We start from the raw sequence: 17,341 nt of genomic DNA on the forward strand, positions 1-17,341 counted from the left end.
TCACCGCTCATCGCCGGGCCATACACACTGGGTGGCTTTGAGCTGAAAGCTGCTCAAACCTGCTTTTTTGAGTGACTTTCAGCTCAAAGTCGCCCAGTGTGTATGGGCCTTAACACCCGACCGCCCCGTCTTTGCCCGGCAAGGTATCACCACTTTATAGAAGCCTATGGGCTTCTTATCTCTCTTATTGGACCCTGAAGGTAAACTCCTCCTCCTCCCCCTAGCAAAGCAGCTATACGTCCATCCAGCTGCAGGGGGAGGAGGAGGCGCCGGGGACAGCCTGCTTAGGCTTCCGGCCGTGGAGAGAGGAGGAGGCACCCGGGGAGGTAATGGAGACCATCGCGCACACCACATCACAGGTATCGCGGGGGCCTCTGTCACCGCATTGCGATTCAAATCACATATATCAGTACATATGCGATAACATCGCTGCGGTGCTGCTGTCAGGGGCAGCAATGTATTTTAATACATCCCACCCCATATATTCATGAACTCTCTGTAATGTAGAAACTATTGGACTTACTGTAATCAATACAATCAATACACATTAATAGTACCCACTATGTATACTCATAGGCGTGCGCAGCACATTTTATTAGGGGGTGCACCGTCAAAGGGGTATAAGATAAGATAAGATAAGATAATTTATTGTCATTGTAAAAAACAACAAGTACAGTTGCCAGCACAACGAAATTACACACCTGGTCCCAGAGGAGATACCAACAGAAAAAAAGACGACAGTGTTCTAACAGTTTACATTGTAGTCGCACACCGCAGCAGGAAAGAAGCTATTTTTCAGACGGGAGGTTCTAGCTTTTAGACACCTCAACCGCCTATTTGATGGTAAAAAAGAAAAGACATGATAATAAGGATGGTAAAGGTCCTGCATAATGCTAGTTCTCTTACGTCTACAATTTTTTGCAAAAATGTCCGAGATAGTGGGTAAGTCGCAGCCGATAATGGTTTCAGCAGTGCGTACTACCCTAGTTATTTTCTTCAGATCTTTGACTAAACTATTTCCAAACCATACTGTAATACAATACGACAATATACTTTCGATTACACAGGTATAAAATCTCACTAGGTTCTCCCGAGAAAAATTGGCAGCTCTCAGTCTCCTCAAAAAGAAGTATGTCTAGCATGACCTATTGGGCATGTCTAACACCACCCATCAGACATATCTACCATCATGTATTGGCACTCGCTACAATATTAAACGTCTCTCAGCCACACCATAATCTCCTGCCTATTTCAGTTTTAATCTTCTAATTACGCTGTGTAACCTGCAAATACCTGCAAATAAAGTTATAAACATATATGGATGACTCAGGTATGTAGTGATGTGACAAGTCTAGTACAACTAACAATGCATAACACACAAAATTGATTGATGCTTTTTTTTAATGGAATACAGTGCTTAAAAGCAAAAGTCTTTGGTAAAAGGTATTGCTGGTATAACGAATGCCAGGGTGGTGTTCGAAAGTACATGTACAGCATTAGGCGGTGCCTGTGCACCCCTTATCACTCAATGTGCGCACACCTTTGTGTATACTGAAAGAGGAAATGTATAAGGTCCTACATAAAAGCATTCTGCATAGAAAGTTCTGTGTTTATTGAAACATACTTGTATAATTAAGTGGCCCTCTCTCTTTGTGCCTGTCCCCCCCCCCCCTCTCTCTCTCACCTGTCTCTCTCTCTCTCTCTGGGCGGGATGTACTAAAGGGAAAATGCAGTGGCAATACCCTATAGAAGCCTATGGGCTTCTTTTCGCCGCCCGCCACAACCCCGCCCCCCCCTCCCTTGGGCTTACCTTATTACAGGTCCTCCTGGACCACGAAAGGTAGGGACAGCTACGCTGAGCTGTCCCGGCTGCAGGGGAGAAGCAGGCTCCCAGGAGGTGACGGAGATGTTAGTACATATGCGCTGGCAAACCCGCGGGGGGCATGGCGAAGGGCGGCGATGTATATTAATACATTCCGCCCTCTCTCTCTTATCCCTCTTTCTCTCTTTGCTCAAACCCCCCTCACATCTCTCTCTGTGTCTGACTTCCCTCTCTTTTACCCCCCACTCTCAGCCTGCCCCTCTCTCTAATCCTTCTCTCTCTGTGCCTGACCCCATCTCTCTCACCCCTCTCTTTCTCTAGCTAACCCCCCTTTCTCTCTGTGAGGGGAGCTCTTTCTCTGTGCCTGACCCCCTCTCGCTCTCTCTCTCCCTCTTCCTAACCCCCCCCCCCCCTCTCCCTCACTCCTCTCTCTCTGCCTGATCCCCTCCTCTATCTCTCTATGCATGACTCCCTCTCTCTCACTCTCTGCCTGACCCCCCCCCCCATCCCTCTCTATCTCTCTGTGCCTGATTCCTCTCCCTCTGCCCAACCGCACTGCCTCCCTCATTCCTCTTTCTGTTCTTTCTGTTTTTAGATTGATGTGTGCTCCTGGAGGTGCCCAAGTAGGGGCCCCACTGTGCTGCTTTGCCCGGGGGCCCATAATGTTGTTAGATGACCCTGGCCAGGAGACTCTGTACAGCATTTCCAGGGGCGACTTGCCATCATTAAGCCCCCCCCCTCCCCCCCCATTCTTGTAAATGCTGTGATTCCCTTTTAATATTATATTTTACAGTAGAGTGTACAAGATTGTCCTCGGAATTTTCTTTTACCTTGTAAAGATGTACATTTAGATGCTGATGCTCTGTTGAGCAACTATTTGTGTAACAGAATGCACAGTATGCAGAATGTCTACTTTGAAATGGTTATTATTGAGTTTAAAATATACAACAAATACAGACTCTGGGCCTAATTCCAATATGGATGGTGTTAGTATCACTGTTGCTAACATATGCTAATGCAATCGCATACGGTGTAAATAGATGCCTCATGCATGCATGTGTGATCTGCTTCTGTGTCAGAGGGTTCAGCAATGCATCACTCTGCCAAACCATCAGCCAGCTGGGGATATGCAGACCAGCCGATGCAGCTCCGTATACGATGCCAGGAAATCAGCATCAGCAGGTGCAGACTCTGGAATCGACAAGGTGACTAGAACCTATTTTAGCAAATGCTGGTCAGCATCTGTTTTGCTCCACCCCGAAATTCCCCACTAATTGCAAGATAGGGCAGGATGGGCACTGGGAGTGTGCTCTTTATTTGCATGTATACAAGTAGTATTATCAATACAGACAGTGGCCCTCATTCATATCAAGAAAAATCTGTGGTGCATGGTACGCAATACCAATGCTTGGTACTTTGCCCCGTACTGGGCAAGTGTAGTATGGATCTGTGACACCGGACGCAGGGAGTCATCAGACTGTCAGTGATTGACCATCTGTTGCTGTTAGGGGGTGGGCAGTGATGGCCTCCATATCTTTATTTATTAGCAGTTTCTTATATAGCGCACACATATTCCGCAGCGCTTTACAGAGTACAGTTGAACATTTACATCAGTCCCTGCCCCAGTGGAGCTTACAATCTATATTCCCTACCACATGTACACGCACACACAGACATTCTAGGGTTAATTTTGTTGGAAGCTAATTGACCTAACAGTATATTTTTGGATTGTGGGAGGAAACCAGAGTCCCCGGAGGAAACCCACGCAAGTACAGGGAGAATGTACAAACTCCACACAGTTAGAGCCATGGTGGGAATCAGACCCATGACCTCAGTGCTGTGAGGCAGTAATGCTAACCATTACACCATCCGTATGAATCAAATCGCTGGCATTGAGGGTGAAGCATCTGTGTAGTAAATGCGTCTGCTAGCTTGTGCCACCATATGGGTCACAGAACCGGCTGATGTTGGAGATTATCTGATACCCATTCCCCTACAGAATCCTCTTCAAACACCTCACACTCACATACAGGGCCATCTCTAATTCCATTGCTCCATATATCTCTAACCTCATCTCCATTCATACACCCTCCTGCCCTCTACGGTCGGCTGATGACTGTCGTCTCTCCTCCACCCTGATCACTGCTTCCTATGCTAGAGTACAGGACTTTGCCCGTGCTGCACCCCTTCAGTGGAACGCACTCCCTCGCTCCATTAGACTCTCCCCGACCTTGCAAAGCTTCAAACGGGCACTGAAAACTCACCTATTCATCAAAGCGTACCCTTCCACTGCATAAACCAGCTGGTTCTCCGAACCCTTGCCTGTTTACATCCTGCTATCTAACCACCACTCCGTCGCTTGCACCTCTTGTAATCTGTCTGTCTCCCCTTCCTACTAGATTGTAAGCTCCTCCGAGTAGGGCCCTCTTCCCTCCTGTTGTCAAAGCCCACTTCTCTTCACATTTCACTCACAGCTCTCCTTTACTCCAACACTCAGTGACCATCTTCATACTCATCACCATCATTGGCCTCAAGCCTCTAGTTGTATGTTGATTGGGTCCTCACTACTTACATTTAAGCTGTAATGTGTATTGAACTGTGGTGCTCTTTATTTGTACTGTATTTTTGTTATTTATTCAATGTTATGCCAAGCTTTGTCTCCCTGTATTGTTCCTTTGTACGGCGCTGCGAAACACTTGTGGCGCCTTATAAATAAAATGATAATAATAATAATAATAATACGCGTCCTAGGGCTGGATCCAGCATGAATCAGTGATGCATGTGCTGCCACATTACCATATTAGAGCTACTATGCTGCAACAACGCCAATAACACCTGAATGAGGGCAAGTGTTAGATGAGTGACACCTCATGTGCTACTGTATAATGCGGCTACATACAGTATCTGTTTATGTTAGTACTAGAGATAAGAGGATGCAATTTAGACAGAAATTTCACAATAGGGAGGAAAATTATGGCTCTAAAACAACAGGCGGGTACTGTAATTATCACCATGTCTTAGGCACCTGCAGGATACCAACCATAGGAGTGGTTCATTAGAACAATGAGAAAATCATCATCTCTATTTATGTAACTGCCCCTTTCTTCTAGATATAAAGCCTACTATTAAGGTATGCCCACACACACCTGTCAAATATATTAAGCAATATAGCATGTTAAGGTGTTAGTATAGAGCTTCATTTAGGATATATGGCTTGAGTTCTAAGCTAACCCGGTATTTTCACAGTTGATCGATTATCGTCTGACTGCGTGTGTATTTGAGCTGCAGTGCACATGTGCCACGATGACGTTGCGATGGCGGTTGCGGAGAGGAATTTTTGCGGGAAAGACAGCATTGAGACAGCATTGAGCATTGGCTGCGTACAGGGGGAAAACCATTTGATAGTGAGTGATTGTGAATGGTTTTCCCCCTGTGTGCACAGCTGCAGCCATGCACAGGGGCAGGGAACGACCTGGCTGAGCGACTATTACCTGATCACTGGGCTCCGAAGATTCGCAGCACAGCCAGGAGGTCTGAAGTAGGCCCACAATCCCCAAACTTCAAGCACATTACGCTAGTCATATGTTTTCATTCTTTTTGATAATGCTACTCCCTTTATATACTGTATTTCAACTTTTGAGTAACTACATAACTGTTAGATTACAGTATAATATTAGTGATATGCTAATCTTTAATTAGTGTTGTAACTTAGGGGGAAATTTACTAATATGAAAAACCTATTTTTTGTCGTATTGGTATTTCCTCTACGACTGCATACGACTGTTTCAGTCATATGCAAAGTCGTGTTCCGGAGGGGAAATTACAAAGCAGTCATATACGACTGCTTTGTAACCCTCCGATGGTATAATGATTCGTATTAGCTGGCCATATATACGGCCGCTAATACGAATTCGTACAGGCAGTCTGCACGGATCAGTCAGATCCGTGCAGGCTGCAGAGTGTAAAAAAAAATAGAAAAATAAATAAATTAAAAAAAAATAGGGGTTCCCCGATTTTTAACAACCATCCCCAGGCTCCAGGTCCGGGTCTGGTTCCCAAAATACGGGGGACAAAATGACTAGGGGTCCCCCGTATTTTAAGAACCAGCCCCAGGCACAACCAGCCAGCAGGGTAATGTCACAGCCGGGGGACACTTATTATATAAGGTCCCGCGGCCAAAACATTAACCCTACCGACCAGTCAGCCTGGCCAGGGGTCCTGGGGGAGTGGGGACCCCCCCAATAAAGGGGTGTCCCCCTCCAGGACTTACCTGACCAGGCTGAAGCCTGGTGCTGTCCCCGGTGACCCTGGGCTGTGGTCACCGGGCTGATCTTGGTGTTAAAAAAATAGATGAAAAAACTATTGTTTAAAACTGTGGAACTATGAGTCCCAGCAAGCCTCCCCTACAAGCTGGGACTTGGAGAACCACAAGTCCCAGCCTGCGGGGCATTAAAGGGCCCGCTGGGTCTTGTAGTTCCACAGTTAAAAAAAATAGTACAATAAACACACACTGACACAATGAAAATAAAAGCTTAATACATACATTACACACACATTGATACTTACCTATCTTGATCCCGTAGGTAGCCCTCTGTCCTGGTGTCCTGTGTCATCCTCCAGGTCCATGTCGGCGGTCCGTGTCATCCTCCAGGTCCATGTCCATGTCCGGGTCCGAAGAAATCCATGTTGGAGCTGTGGAAGGAAATCCTACTCACCAGGTCCTGTGCTGAAGATGTCTTGTCTTGGTCCGCCGTAATCCTGGTAATCTTCACAGCTGTTGCCGGTCCCTGCACTGTCCGCATCGCACTGAGGAGAGATGCAGAGATGTTTCATACTTGGCGCCCCTCCTCAGAATGATTTCTATTGGCCGCCTAGCGGCCAATCAGGAGCCGACTTTCTTGGCTCCTGATTGGCCGGCAGGGCGGCCAATAGGAGGACGACACAGGACACCGGACACCAGGACAGAGGGCTACCTACGGGATCAAGATAGGTAAGTATCAGTGTGTGTGTAATGTATGTATTAAACTTTTATTTTCATTGTGTCAGTGTGTGTTTATTTAACTATTTTTTTAACTGTGGAACCACAAGACCCAACGGGCCCTTTAATGCCCCGCAGGCTGGGACTTGTGGTTCTCCAAGTCCCAGCTTGCGGGGGAGGCTTGCTGGGACTCATAGTTCCACAGTTTTAAACAATAGTTTTTTAATCTATTTTTTTTAACACCAAGATCAGCCCGGAGACCACAGCCCAGGGTCACCGGGGACAGCACCAGGCTTCAGCCTGGTCAGGTAAGTCCTGGAGGGGGTGGACCCCTTTATTGGGGGGGTCCCCACTCCCCCAGGGCCCCTGGCCAGGCTGACTGGTCGGTAGGGTTAATGTTTTGGCCGCGGGACCTTATATAATAAGTGTCCCCCGGCTGTGACATTACCCTGCTGGCTGGTTGTGCCTGGGGCTGGTTCTTAAAATACGGGGGACCCCTACTCATTTTGCCCCCCGTATTTTGGGAACCAGCCCCGGACCTGGAGCCTGGGGCTGGTTGTTAAAAATCGGGGAACCCCTATTTGTTGGGTTCCCTGATTTTTAATTACCGGCCCCAGCTCTTTCAGCCTGGACCCCACGCTGTTTTTTTATTTATTTATTTTTTTCTATTTTTTTACACTAAAGCCTGCACGGATCTGACTGATCCGTGCAGGCTAAAGGCAAATACGACAGGGAAAGCAAGGTGTATTTTCCTGTCGTATTTGCGTGCCTGTTTCATGCCACTTAGCAGCCGTATTATCAGTACGGCTGCTTAGTACATCAGGAACCACCATTCTTTTGAATGGTGATTTCTGTCGTATTCTATCGATGGTGTAGACATTCGTATTTGTGAATACAAATACGAATGTTCCATCATTAGGAATACGAATTGTTGTATTTTCGGGATTGTAAATCCCGAAAATACAAATGTGTAAAAAATAGGTGTATTTCTGCCTACGAATACACCTATTTTTTACGAATTAATTTTGGTAAATTTCCCCCTTAATATCATGCACAAATTCATGGTACTGCAGGAACAAATTGAATCAACGTTCTGTTAATTATTACACATGTTACATTATTGTGGTACAAATCTTAAATAAGGGTTAATATATCTAGATCAAAGCCATGCATTTATAATATAGCTTATATTAAAATAAGAATAAAGATTAAAACAACTTGGTTGTGTTTATGTTACCACTGATTTTCATACCTCCATGTGAAATCACTTTTGTGTATGGCTCAATGACTTTCATATTGATTCTTTGCTCCTGTTCCCCAATTATGACGGTCCTCCATAGCCTGTTATCTGCCCTCTCTTCTTCTGCGGTGTACTCCTTTATAGATTCAAAATCCTCCGGAACCAAATGTCCAAGTGCCGGGCGATCATCTATAGAAACAATAATACAGAAGGATTTCACAACCTATTGAGATATGTAATATAGATATGTTAGCATATGCTTTCTCTGTGCCCCTATAATACACAGAATGTCCTAGTGGCTGACAAACAATTAAGGGAGCATGATTGCTACACAACTCAAAGAACATCTTTGGGACCGTTATAGAACACAAATTGTGTATTTCGTAACATCAATCAATACAAAGAGCATCCTAGTGGCCACCATTCAATGCAAAGATTATATTTGTGGCGGCCATGGGGGATTATACCTGTAGGGCATCCTTAATATCCTACCATACAATACAGGGAACATCCTGCTGGCCAACACACAATACAAAGAGCATCTTTTTTGCCACCATACAGAGTACTCTAATAACCGCCATAACAAACAAAGGACCTTATACTAGTTCACTCTTTCTGACAAAATCATTCTTAGATGGACAAAACCATGTGCACTGCAGGTGGGGCAGATGCAACTTGTGCAGAGAGAATTAGATTTGGGTGGGGTTTTACTTCAAAGTGAGATCTATATTGCAGTGTAAAAATAAAGCAGCCAGTATTTACCCTGCACAGAAACAGAATAACTCACCCAAATCTAATTATCTCTGCACATGTTACATCTGCCCCCCCTGCAGTGCACATGATTTTTTCCATCTAAGAAGGATTTTGTCAGAAAGAGTGAACTAGAATAAGGCCCAAAGTACATTCATTGGGGTAAATTTACTAAGATGGGAGTTCTATTATAGATGGGATGTTGCCCATAGCAACCACATTTACCACATTGTGTCTTCCCAGACGGTGGTGAGAGAGGTGACTCGATGGCTGTAATAAGAGTAACATTCTTCTTTTTTTTTCATTTACTCACTGCCAGCTCTACCCGATTGCCTGTGCTGTGGCAGGGACTGGGGACAGCAGGTCCTGAGTCCTTGCAGTGAAGGTCAGTGCCGGGGGGTTCACAGTGCCGAATTTACCATTAGGCACATGTTTGGGGGCGGCACTTGGATGCTTCTGTTGGTGCTGTCAGCCTGAAATGTACCAGTAACTGCACAATATCCACTGTACTGTTCCATATTCCATCTTGTATAGAGTGGGGCATGCAGATACTGTCCCTGTAATCTGTCCTACTTACTTATTCTATTCTATCAAATGAGGGCTTATAAATAATCAATAAAAAGAATACAATTAGGCAGGGGGGCGGCCATTATTGTTGTGCCTACGGGCGCCCTCACTCCTAAATCCGCCCCTGGGGGTTCATGCACCTTCCCCCGAGCACCAGTCAGTAAGAATTCCGCCTGATCACAGGCTGAGCTGGGAAGAGGTGCGCGGGTAACGGGTGCTGAGAGCAAGCACTTGAAGCAAGAATCTCTCTGCTGCTTCTGCGCGCCCGCCGCTGCAGAGATTCCTGCTCCTGTGATGTCACAATCATCTCACGAGTGTTTCCCCTCTCTACTAGGCTCAGTTAGTTTGGGGTCCCGGCGATACCCGCCTCCCTCGTATTACTGGACTTTGGGGCCCCCTGAATTGGCCAGACCCCATAGCAGCTGCACCGGATGCACCCTCCATAGTTACGCCACTGACTGTATTGCATCAATAGTAATACCTGCATGAATTAGTTCTATAAATAAACATTGTTTGCCCTTAATTCTTTGTGTTAATCACATCATGTGTTCCTGTGGTTTATAACTGTCAGCCCAGGAAACTGCCAACAATCTATGAATGCAAATACAGTATTAGTAAGAGTTTAAACTGTGATATATGCAAGTCATCCACAATCATATTAAAACTGTTGACATAAGTTAATGGCTACAAACAAAACAAAGATCACCTAGCCTTTGTCAGAGTAATCATGATCAAACCATGCCTGGGCAAGTTGCATTAACAAAGCTCTCCCAGCTGTGCTTATTACATGTTCTGTGCTCCAGTGATCCAGAGGAAAAGGTCACATAATAGCAGACAATGGAGCAATTGTGTGCTGCACAGAAACAGAGGAATTGCCAAATTAGGAGTACATCTGATGTATCTTCTGCTCCTGGTTCCTCTACTAAGCAAATATTGAAATAGTCGGTACTTATGTAGTAACTGGGCTGCCGATTTCTAAATCGGGTCGGATCGGGAGATCGCATCGCATGCGACCATGCGATTCGATGCGATGCGATGCGATGACCCGATTTTTCCATAGGAATCAATGTTAAAATGGACTGAGTCCATTTTAACATGGAATTCAATGGGAAAAATGGGTCCTTTTCATACCCCTACTATCCAAGTGGGCATGGAGTTGGATATAAACCTGTGGCGAGCGTAGCGAGCCACCGAGCCCGAAGCGTGGCGAGCGAAGCGAGCCCCGCGAGGGGACGAATACCGTCCCCTCGCGGGGCTCGCTTCGCTCGCCACGCTTCGGGCTCGGTGGCTCGCCACAGGTTTATATCCAACTCCATGCCCACTTGGATAGTAGGGGTATGAAAAGGACCCATTTTTCCATAGGAATCATTTTAACATTGATTCCTATGGAAAAATCGGGTCATCGCATCCGATATCGCATCCGATATCGGATGCGATGCGATGCGATATCGCATCGCATCGCATCTGATTGTATGCCTTAACTTAAGGCATACAATCAAAAAATCGGCAGCCCAGATACTACATAAGTACCAAATAGTCTTTTGTTTCCAGATTCAGCATTTCTTGGCATGCTGCATAGTGTGTAGCCTTCAGCGTAGCGCCCTCTTACCACTTTTCTGTCTGCTAATGAATACCTCTTCTTGTTTACTGTAACTTCAGTTTTTCCCATATTGTAATGCTCTATTGCATATCCTGCCACTATATAGACGAATTCTAATAATAGTGAGTTTGATTAGCAGGTTCTTTTATGTCTTGTCTTGCAATGAAAATGCAAAATACAGATGGAGCGCCTCTCATTCTTGCGGCCAGCGCAAATACTGTACCGGTGGAACCCAGGCATTCACCAAGTGCAGCGCGCTTACACGTACAGGTATACTACAGTATGAGACGCGTGTGCGTTTCATACCCTTGAACATCACTGCGGCTACCACTGTACTGTACAATACAAAGAAATGGGCTGTGTAGTGTTACGGTTCCCATAGGCAAATAGTAACCTTCACATTCATGTAGCCGATGCTGAATATTTTGAACACATGAACATTGGGGCATTAAAGTAGTGTAGAACATTTGGACAGTAAAGTAGTGTAGTAAAACAGTGAACATTGGGAGTGTCTGAGATGCTCCCACGACACAGGTTTCTACAACAGCACTATGGCTGCCACTGATTAGGAGCGTTCTACAGACAATACACATCGCCAGGTTGCGTAGAGTAGTGGATAACTGGGTACTTGTTTCCTAGCACGGCGCCCGTCGGAGTTGATCGCATGCCTTAAGTTAAGGTACTTAAGGCATGCGATCGACGTGATGGACCCAATTTTCTATCAATTACCAGCATAATTTGCCGGTAAAGACAAAATCGCGTTGATAGCGTCCATCGCGGCCCATTATAAAGGGCCGCGATGCGACCGACGCGATCAACGCGATATTCCCATAGAGAACAATGTTAAATTAGTTTTAAAGTTAAAATCGCGTTGATCGCGTCGGCCGCATGCTATTATAATGGCATCTGATGCGATGGACGCGATCAACCTGATTTTACATAGGGAACAATGGGAAAAGGGCCAATAAGGCCAATTTCTCATAGTGTATGCCACCTCATGGGTATTAAGTATGGTTAATGGCCCCCCATTGTTAACGCCACCCCACTATTGACGCCAACCCGAAGCGTGGCGAGCACAGCGAGCCCGCGATGGGCGGTGGTACGCGTTATCCGACCTTTTCATACCCCCACTATCCACGTCAGCGTGGAGTTGACTTTATATAGTGTGGCGAGCGCAACGAGCCAGAAGAGCGGCGAGCGCAGCGAGCCCCGTGAGGGGATGCGTATACCCGTGAAGTAATGCGCGTCCCTTTGCGGGGCTCGCTGCGCTCGCCATGCTTTGGGCTTGGTGGCTCGCTGCGCTCGCCACACTATATATAAAACTTGGATAGTGGGGGTATGAAAAGGTCGGAGGACGCGTACCGCCACCCCCTCGCGGGCTCGCAGCGCTCGCCACTTTTCGGGTTGGCGTCAATAGTGGGGTGGCGTTAACAATGGAGGCCCATTTCACCCATCGGGGGGGGGGGGGGGGTTCCTATCTAAATGGGGGGTTTTGGGGCTTTTTACATTAAAATCAATGTCAAATTGGGGTCTTTAGGGAACATTTTACATTGATTCCAATGTAAAATTGGGCGATTTTTGCGGCCCCGATCAATACAATTAAAATTGGTGGCGCCTTGCTAGAAAACAAGTACCGATAACTGTGCCACTCTGAGCCTCATGCATTGAATTACAGTGTCTTCCAGGTAGGGGAGGCGGGGGTTGACTTGAGCTGAATACATTACTGTACCTCCAACACTAATCCACAATGGGAGTATCTAAGACGCTCCCGGGACTCAGGTTTCTCCAATAGCGCTAAACCACAATGGGAGTGTCCGAGATGCTACTAATAAGGAGCACTCTACAGACTATACACATCACCGGGTGGCGTAGGGTAGTGGATAACTGCACCGCTCTGTGCCCGTGCAGACGCACTAGCATCCGTGTCCGTGCAGACGCACAGAAAGCTTTATTGGGAGGCAGGATTTTTTGTGTGTTAAATATACAGTAACTGACCTACTGTAAAATTGTTGGGAAAAAAAATAAGTTCCCTTTAATAATCAAGCTCAGGCATACTGTACTTTGATGTACAACATGCAGAGCGGCGCACATATCCACTAGCCTAAACACCTGATAAGAGCGGCCAAAGCTTCCACTTCATCCTAGCGCCTTTCGGCCAAACCCATGAAATGCATTAGTATCCGTGGCTCAAGTTATAAAATAGTGTAACGCACTTCAATGTAATTGTATTTATTGGTGTCTATCTACTGGACAGTACAGTAGTAGCAAAGTAGTTCCTGCGCTACAGAGCTTGTTAATACTGTAGTCAGTTCATGCACAGTTCATGCACATGCTGCAGCACACATTTCACGCATGCGCAGTGAAGAATTCAAAAAGTGACATCTGGTGGATGATTACTGATATTGCACTCATCCGGCAAAGCCACCACCAATCACCAAGCTGTTAAAATGTATTGCGACGCCTTGCGCCGTGGACCGCCATTGGCGGGCTGGCGGTACAACCGCCATAGGCAGGCTGAATGAGCGGCGCTACATTTGTACAGACAGAATTAGAAATCATGATTTAAATATTTTAAACAATAACACACAATAACACACACACACGGATGGCTTAAGCTTTACCAATGCCATACCTGTAAACACTAAATATATGTAAATCAGAGTGTGATGCCCCTTTCCCACTGCAGTTAAAAAACGGTAAATTGCCGATTTTCAGCGCAATTTACCGTTTTAAGGCTGCAGTGGGAAAGTGCCAGAGTTGAAATACCGTTTAAAGCTAAATGGTATTTCAACCCGTTTTTAAAGCAGTGGGAATGCCTCTTAAAACGTTATTTAGTCTCCAGGCAGTCCCAGTGCCTGATGAGACCTAGTAGTTCTCACTTTGTGCATGTGTAATGTGTGCACGTGCATAATAAAGAGCCGCTCATTACATATGTGCATATGTAATGAGCGGCTCATTATTATGCACGTGCACTCATTACATATGCGCAAAGTGAGAACTACTAGTTCTCATCAGGCACTGGGACTGCCTGTACCCTGCATGGACCCCCGCTGCCTCCCCACTGCCCTGCATCCCCGTGCAGGTAAGTACAAGGGGAGGGGAGGTGGGGGCACAGGGCAGGTAGGGGGGGGGGGGGTTAGGCACTCTTTACACTGGGGGGGGGGGGAGGGATTAGGCACTCTTTACACTGGGGGGGGGTTAGGCACTCTACATTTTACACAGTTCACTGCAATGGGAATGGATGGTACTTAAATGGTATTTAAAACGGTAATCTGCTGCAGTGGGAATGCTAATACCGTTTTAAATACCATTTAAGATTACCAGTACAGGTCGAGTATCCCGTATCCGAATATCCGTTATCCGAATTATTCCGAAATACGGACATTCCAGAAAGTGAAAAAAAATTTTTTTTTTGCTAAAAACTCACTGGGGACATATGTAACAGCATCACTGGGGACATGATATGTAACTGGCACTATATATGTGCAAGACAATGATTGCTTGGCATTCAAATTCAGTGCTGAGATAGTACACACATTTTGTTTCACGTTTTGAAACCTTGTTTTTTGAACAATTAAATTATGTTTGTGTGTATTTTATGTGGTAATAAAATATATTTGTGTGTATATTATGTGTTTATACAGCATAAATGCAAGATACTTCAAAATACATCATTGAAATATTAAAATATTCCGAAATACTGAATAATCCGTTATCCAAAATTCTCCTGGTCCCGAGCATTTTGGATACGGGATACTCAACCTGTACTTTAAACTGGTCTGCAGTGGGAAAGCAGCATGAATGTGGCATGTTATGCTGCTTTCACATTACAGACCTGCCTTCAACTTATTTTTGTAAATGTTTCTTAAAATGGGTCTAAAGCCAGTTAAACCCCTTTCACATTGCATTTTGTAACTGGTATATTACCATTTCAGTACCGTTTTTGTACAATTCACATTCAACCCATTTCACCCATAGAAAACAGTGGATGTCATTTTAAAGGGTGTGTATCGTTTTATCAACCATACTTAGGTCGACACCGTTGGGTCGGCAGGGGGCAAGGACGACAGGGATCTAGGTCAACATGGGTGAATGTCAACAGGTGTCTAGGTCGACATGGGACAAGGTCAACATGGGTTTAGGTCGACACATGCGTTAGGTCGACATGGGTTAGGTCGACAGGTCGTTAGGTCGACATGGGTTTTTTCAGTTTTATGACCCGAATGTCGACACAGTCGAAATGGATACAGTTGGAAGTGAACCGCAGCCCTTCGCATCGCTCGCTTCGTTCGAAATGCTTCGGGCACGGTGCCTCCCTGCGCTCAGCACACTATTTTATTCTCCCACCATGCCCTAGTGGATGGTAGGGCATGAAATAGCGCCTGCCGGCACGTCGGCCCATGAAAAAAGCCATGTGGACCTAACGACATGTCGACCTAACCCATGTCGACCTAAACCCATGTCGACCTAGAACCCTGTCGACCTAGAACCCTGTTGACCTTCTGCCATTTTGACCTAGACTCATGTTGACCTTCTGCAATGTTGACCTAGACACCTGTTGACCTTCCAGCATGTTGACCCAACAGTGTTGACCTAAGGACTGTTGACCAAATGATCCCAACACCTGCACAGTATGCACTGGGTTAAAAAAGTCTCCTCTCTGCTCTTTACTTCCTGCCTGTGCCTGGTGAGATCACAAGGGAGATAGCCTATCACCCTCTGTGACCTGCTCATGACTTGTAAATACCGTTTCAGAGCCACTCACACTACAAATGGATTGGCTCTGAAACGGGTAGGACACTGCTTTTAATCCGTTTTGGATTACAGGTATTTTAAAAACGGTAAATTATCTCTGGACCTTCCACATTACAGCTAGAAACGTTTTAAAGCCATTTAAAATTGGCAATTTACCGTGTTTTAGCTGTAATGTGAGAGGGGTATTAGGGGGAGTAGTTATGACCCTGGGTCTATGCTTATTGCCTCAAAAAAGCAAAACCCCCCCACCACCATCCCCATGCAAACCAGCAATGTTTTAGAAGCATTATACAGTATTTCGATAAAAATAGGAACATTTGCAAAATTAATAACCAGCCCCAGGTCCTAAAATTTTAGATCAATAGTGTGAAAATAGTGTGCATAAGTTGGGAAAAGATCATAGGATCATATATTCCATTCACTAGCTTTACCAGGCAGAGTTTATGAAACAAAAAAAAAGGAAACCCACACTGTGTGGGTACGCACACCATCTTTAAAACTAGCTCTAAGCCAGTTCCAATCAGTGGTGCAAGTGTGGTGGTGTGCCGTAGTACGGCGTACCGCTAAAACATACTGCGGCGGTACCCCATACCGCCATAACACATCACCCGGAGAGCGATCACTGCGAATGCGTAGGATCGCATTGTGCCGTCATGACACTTCATTTTTGCCAAGAGGGTACAACGTTTGTTCGAACAGTGTCCTTGAATTTTTATTAAAATCAAAATGGAGAACCAATATGTGTTCTGTTGGGAGTGAAGAAGGATTTATTAGCAAGACTTAAAGCAGCATTTTTTTTTTGCAATACAAAACACACCAGGCTCTGCACTGTAAAAAGATAGGCTTCTCTAAATGTTAATATTACATCATCAAAATCTCAGAACTGTTCAAATCTCACACTGTATTTATTATATTGGGTGCCGGATGATGACGGTCCAACGGTTCATTGCTGTGCTCCTATTTGTGTTCATTGCTGTGCTCTTATCTCCTGCCCGTGTGTAAATCAGTTACTAGTTATGGGAATCATGCATCACTTAGAGCACGGCTATATGATGTATCACACATAACAGGTGGCTGCAAGACATATAGCAATGCTCATAAGAATATTTCCCAAAAGACAGAGTGCTACTAAATAGCTGCTCTTTACATTAACGATGATGGCCTTTTGTAGTATCAGCAAGCGGCTTGTACACATTTGTCCGCTAAAAGTCAGGAGGAAGTTGCTGAAACATCAGCTGAATCACAGGAAGTGTTGACTGAAGGAAAGCAATATCCAGCTGTGTGGTCCAAAAATCAATTTAATGAATTCAAGAAAAGACATGATTGGCTATTTTTGCTTTCAATGGAAAAATAGGTTGTAGAATTTGTAGCGAAGTTTCAAATTTGAAGATTTTCGCCTCTCGAGGAATAAATATTGCTTCTCGATGGGCAGAATGTAACACTGTAACCTTTGGTAAAAATAAGGAAACAAAGCTCACATCTCTTCACAAAAACATTTGTTATCACAGAAAAAGCTCTGCTCACTATGAAGCATCCACAATTTTAGAAATAGCTAAAAAGGATATTTTGATAAACATTAATGCAAATAGTAAAGAAGCAGCTTTGAAAACTGCTTAATACATTGCAAAA

General features: G+C 45.2%; 1 protein-coding gene across 8 annotated transcripts in view; it reads right to left on the bottom strand.

Annotated features, from left to right (window-relative positions):
* PRUNE2 (prune homolog 2 with BCH domain) overlaps positions 1-17,341 on the bottom strand; it is a 307,490-nt gene that overhangs the window by 59,920 nt on the left and 230,229 nt on the right. For all 8 annotated transcript variants that reach the window (XR_014474498.1, XR_014474497.1, XM_083186134.1 and 5 more), the window contains exon 12: positions 8,053-8,229. Coding sequence is in view for 6 of the 8 variants with exons in the window: in XM_083186134.1 (XP_083042260.1) it covers positions 8,053-8,229 (177 nt within the window). In the remaining 2 variants the exon portion in view is untranslated. The remainder of the gene's footprint in view (positions 1-8,052; positions 8,230-17,341) is intronic.

Source organism: Crinia signifera, chromosome 1, assembly GCF_055691185.1.
Source record: "Crinia signifera chromosome 1, ASM5569118v1, whole genome shotgun sequence".
Taxonomy (NCBI): Eukaryota; Metazoa; Chordata; class Amphibia; order Anura; family Myobatrachidae; genus Crinia; species Crinia signifera.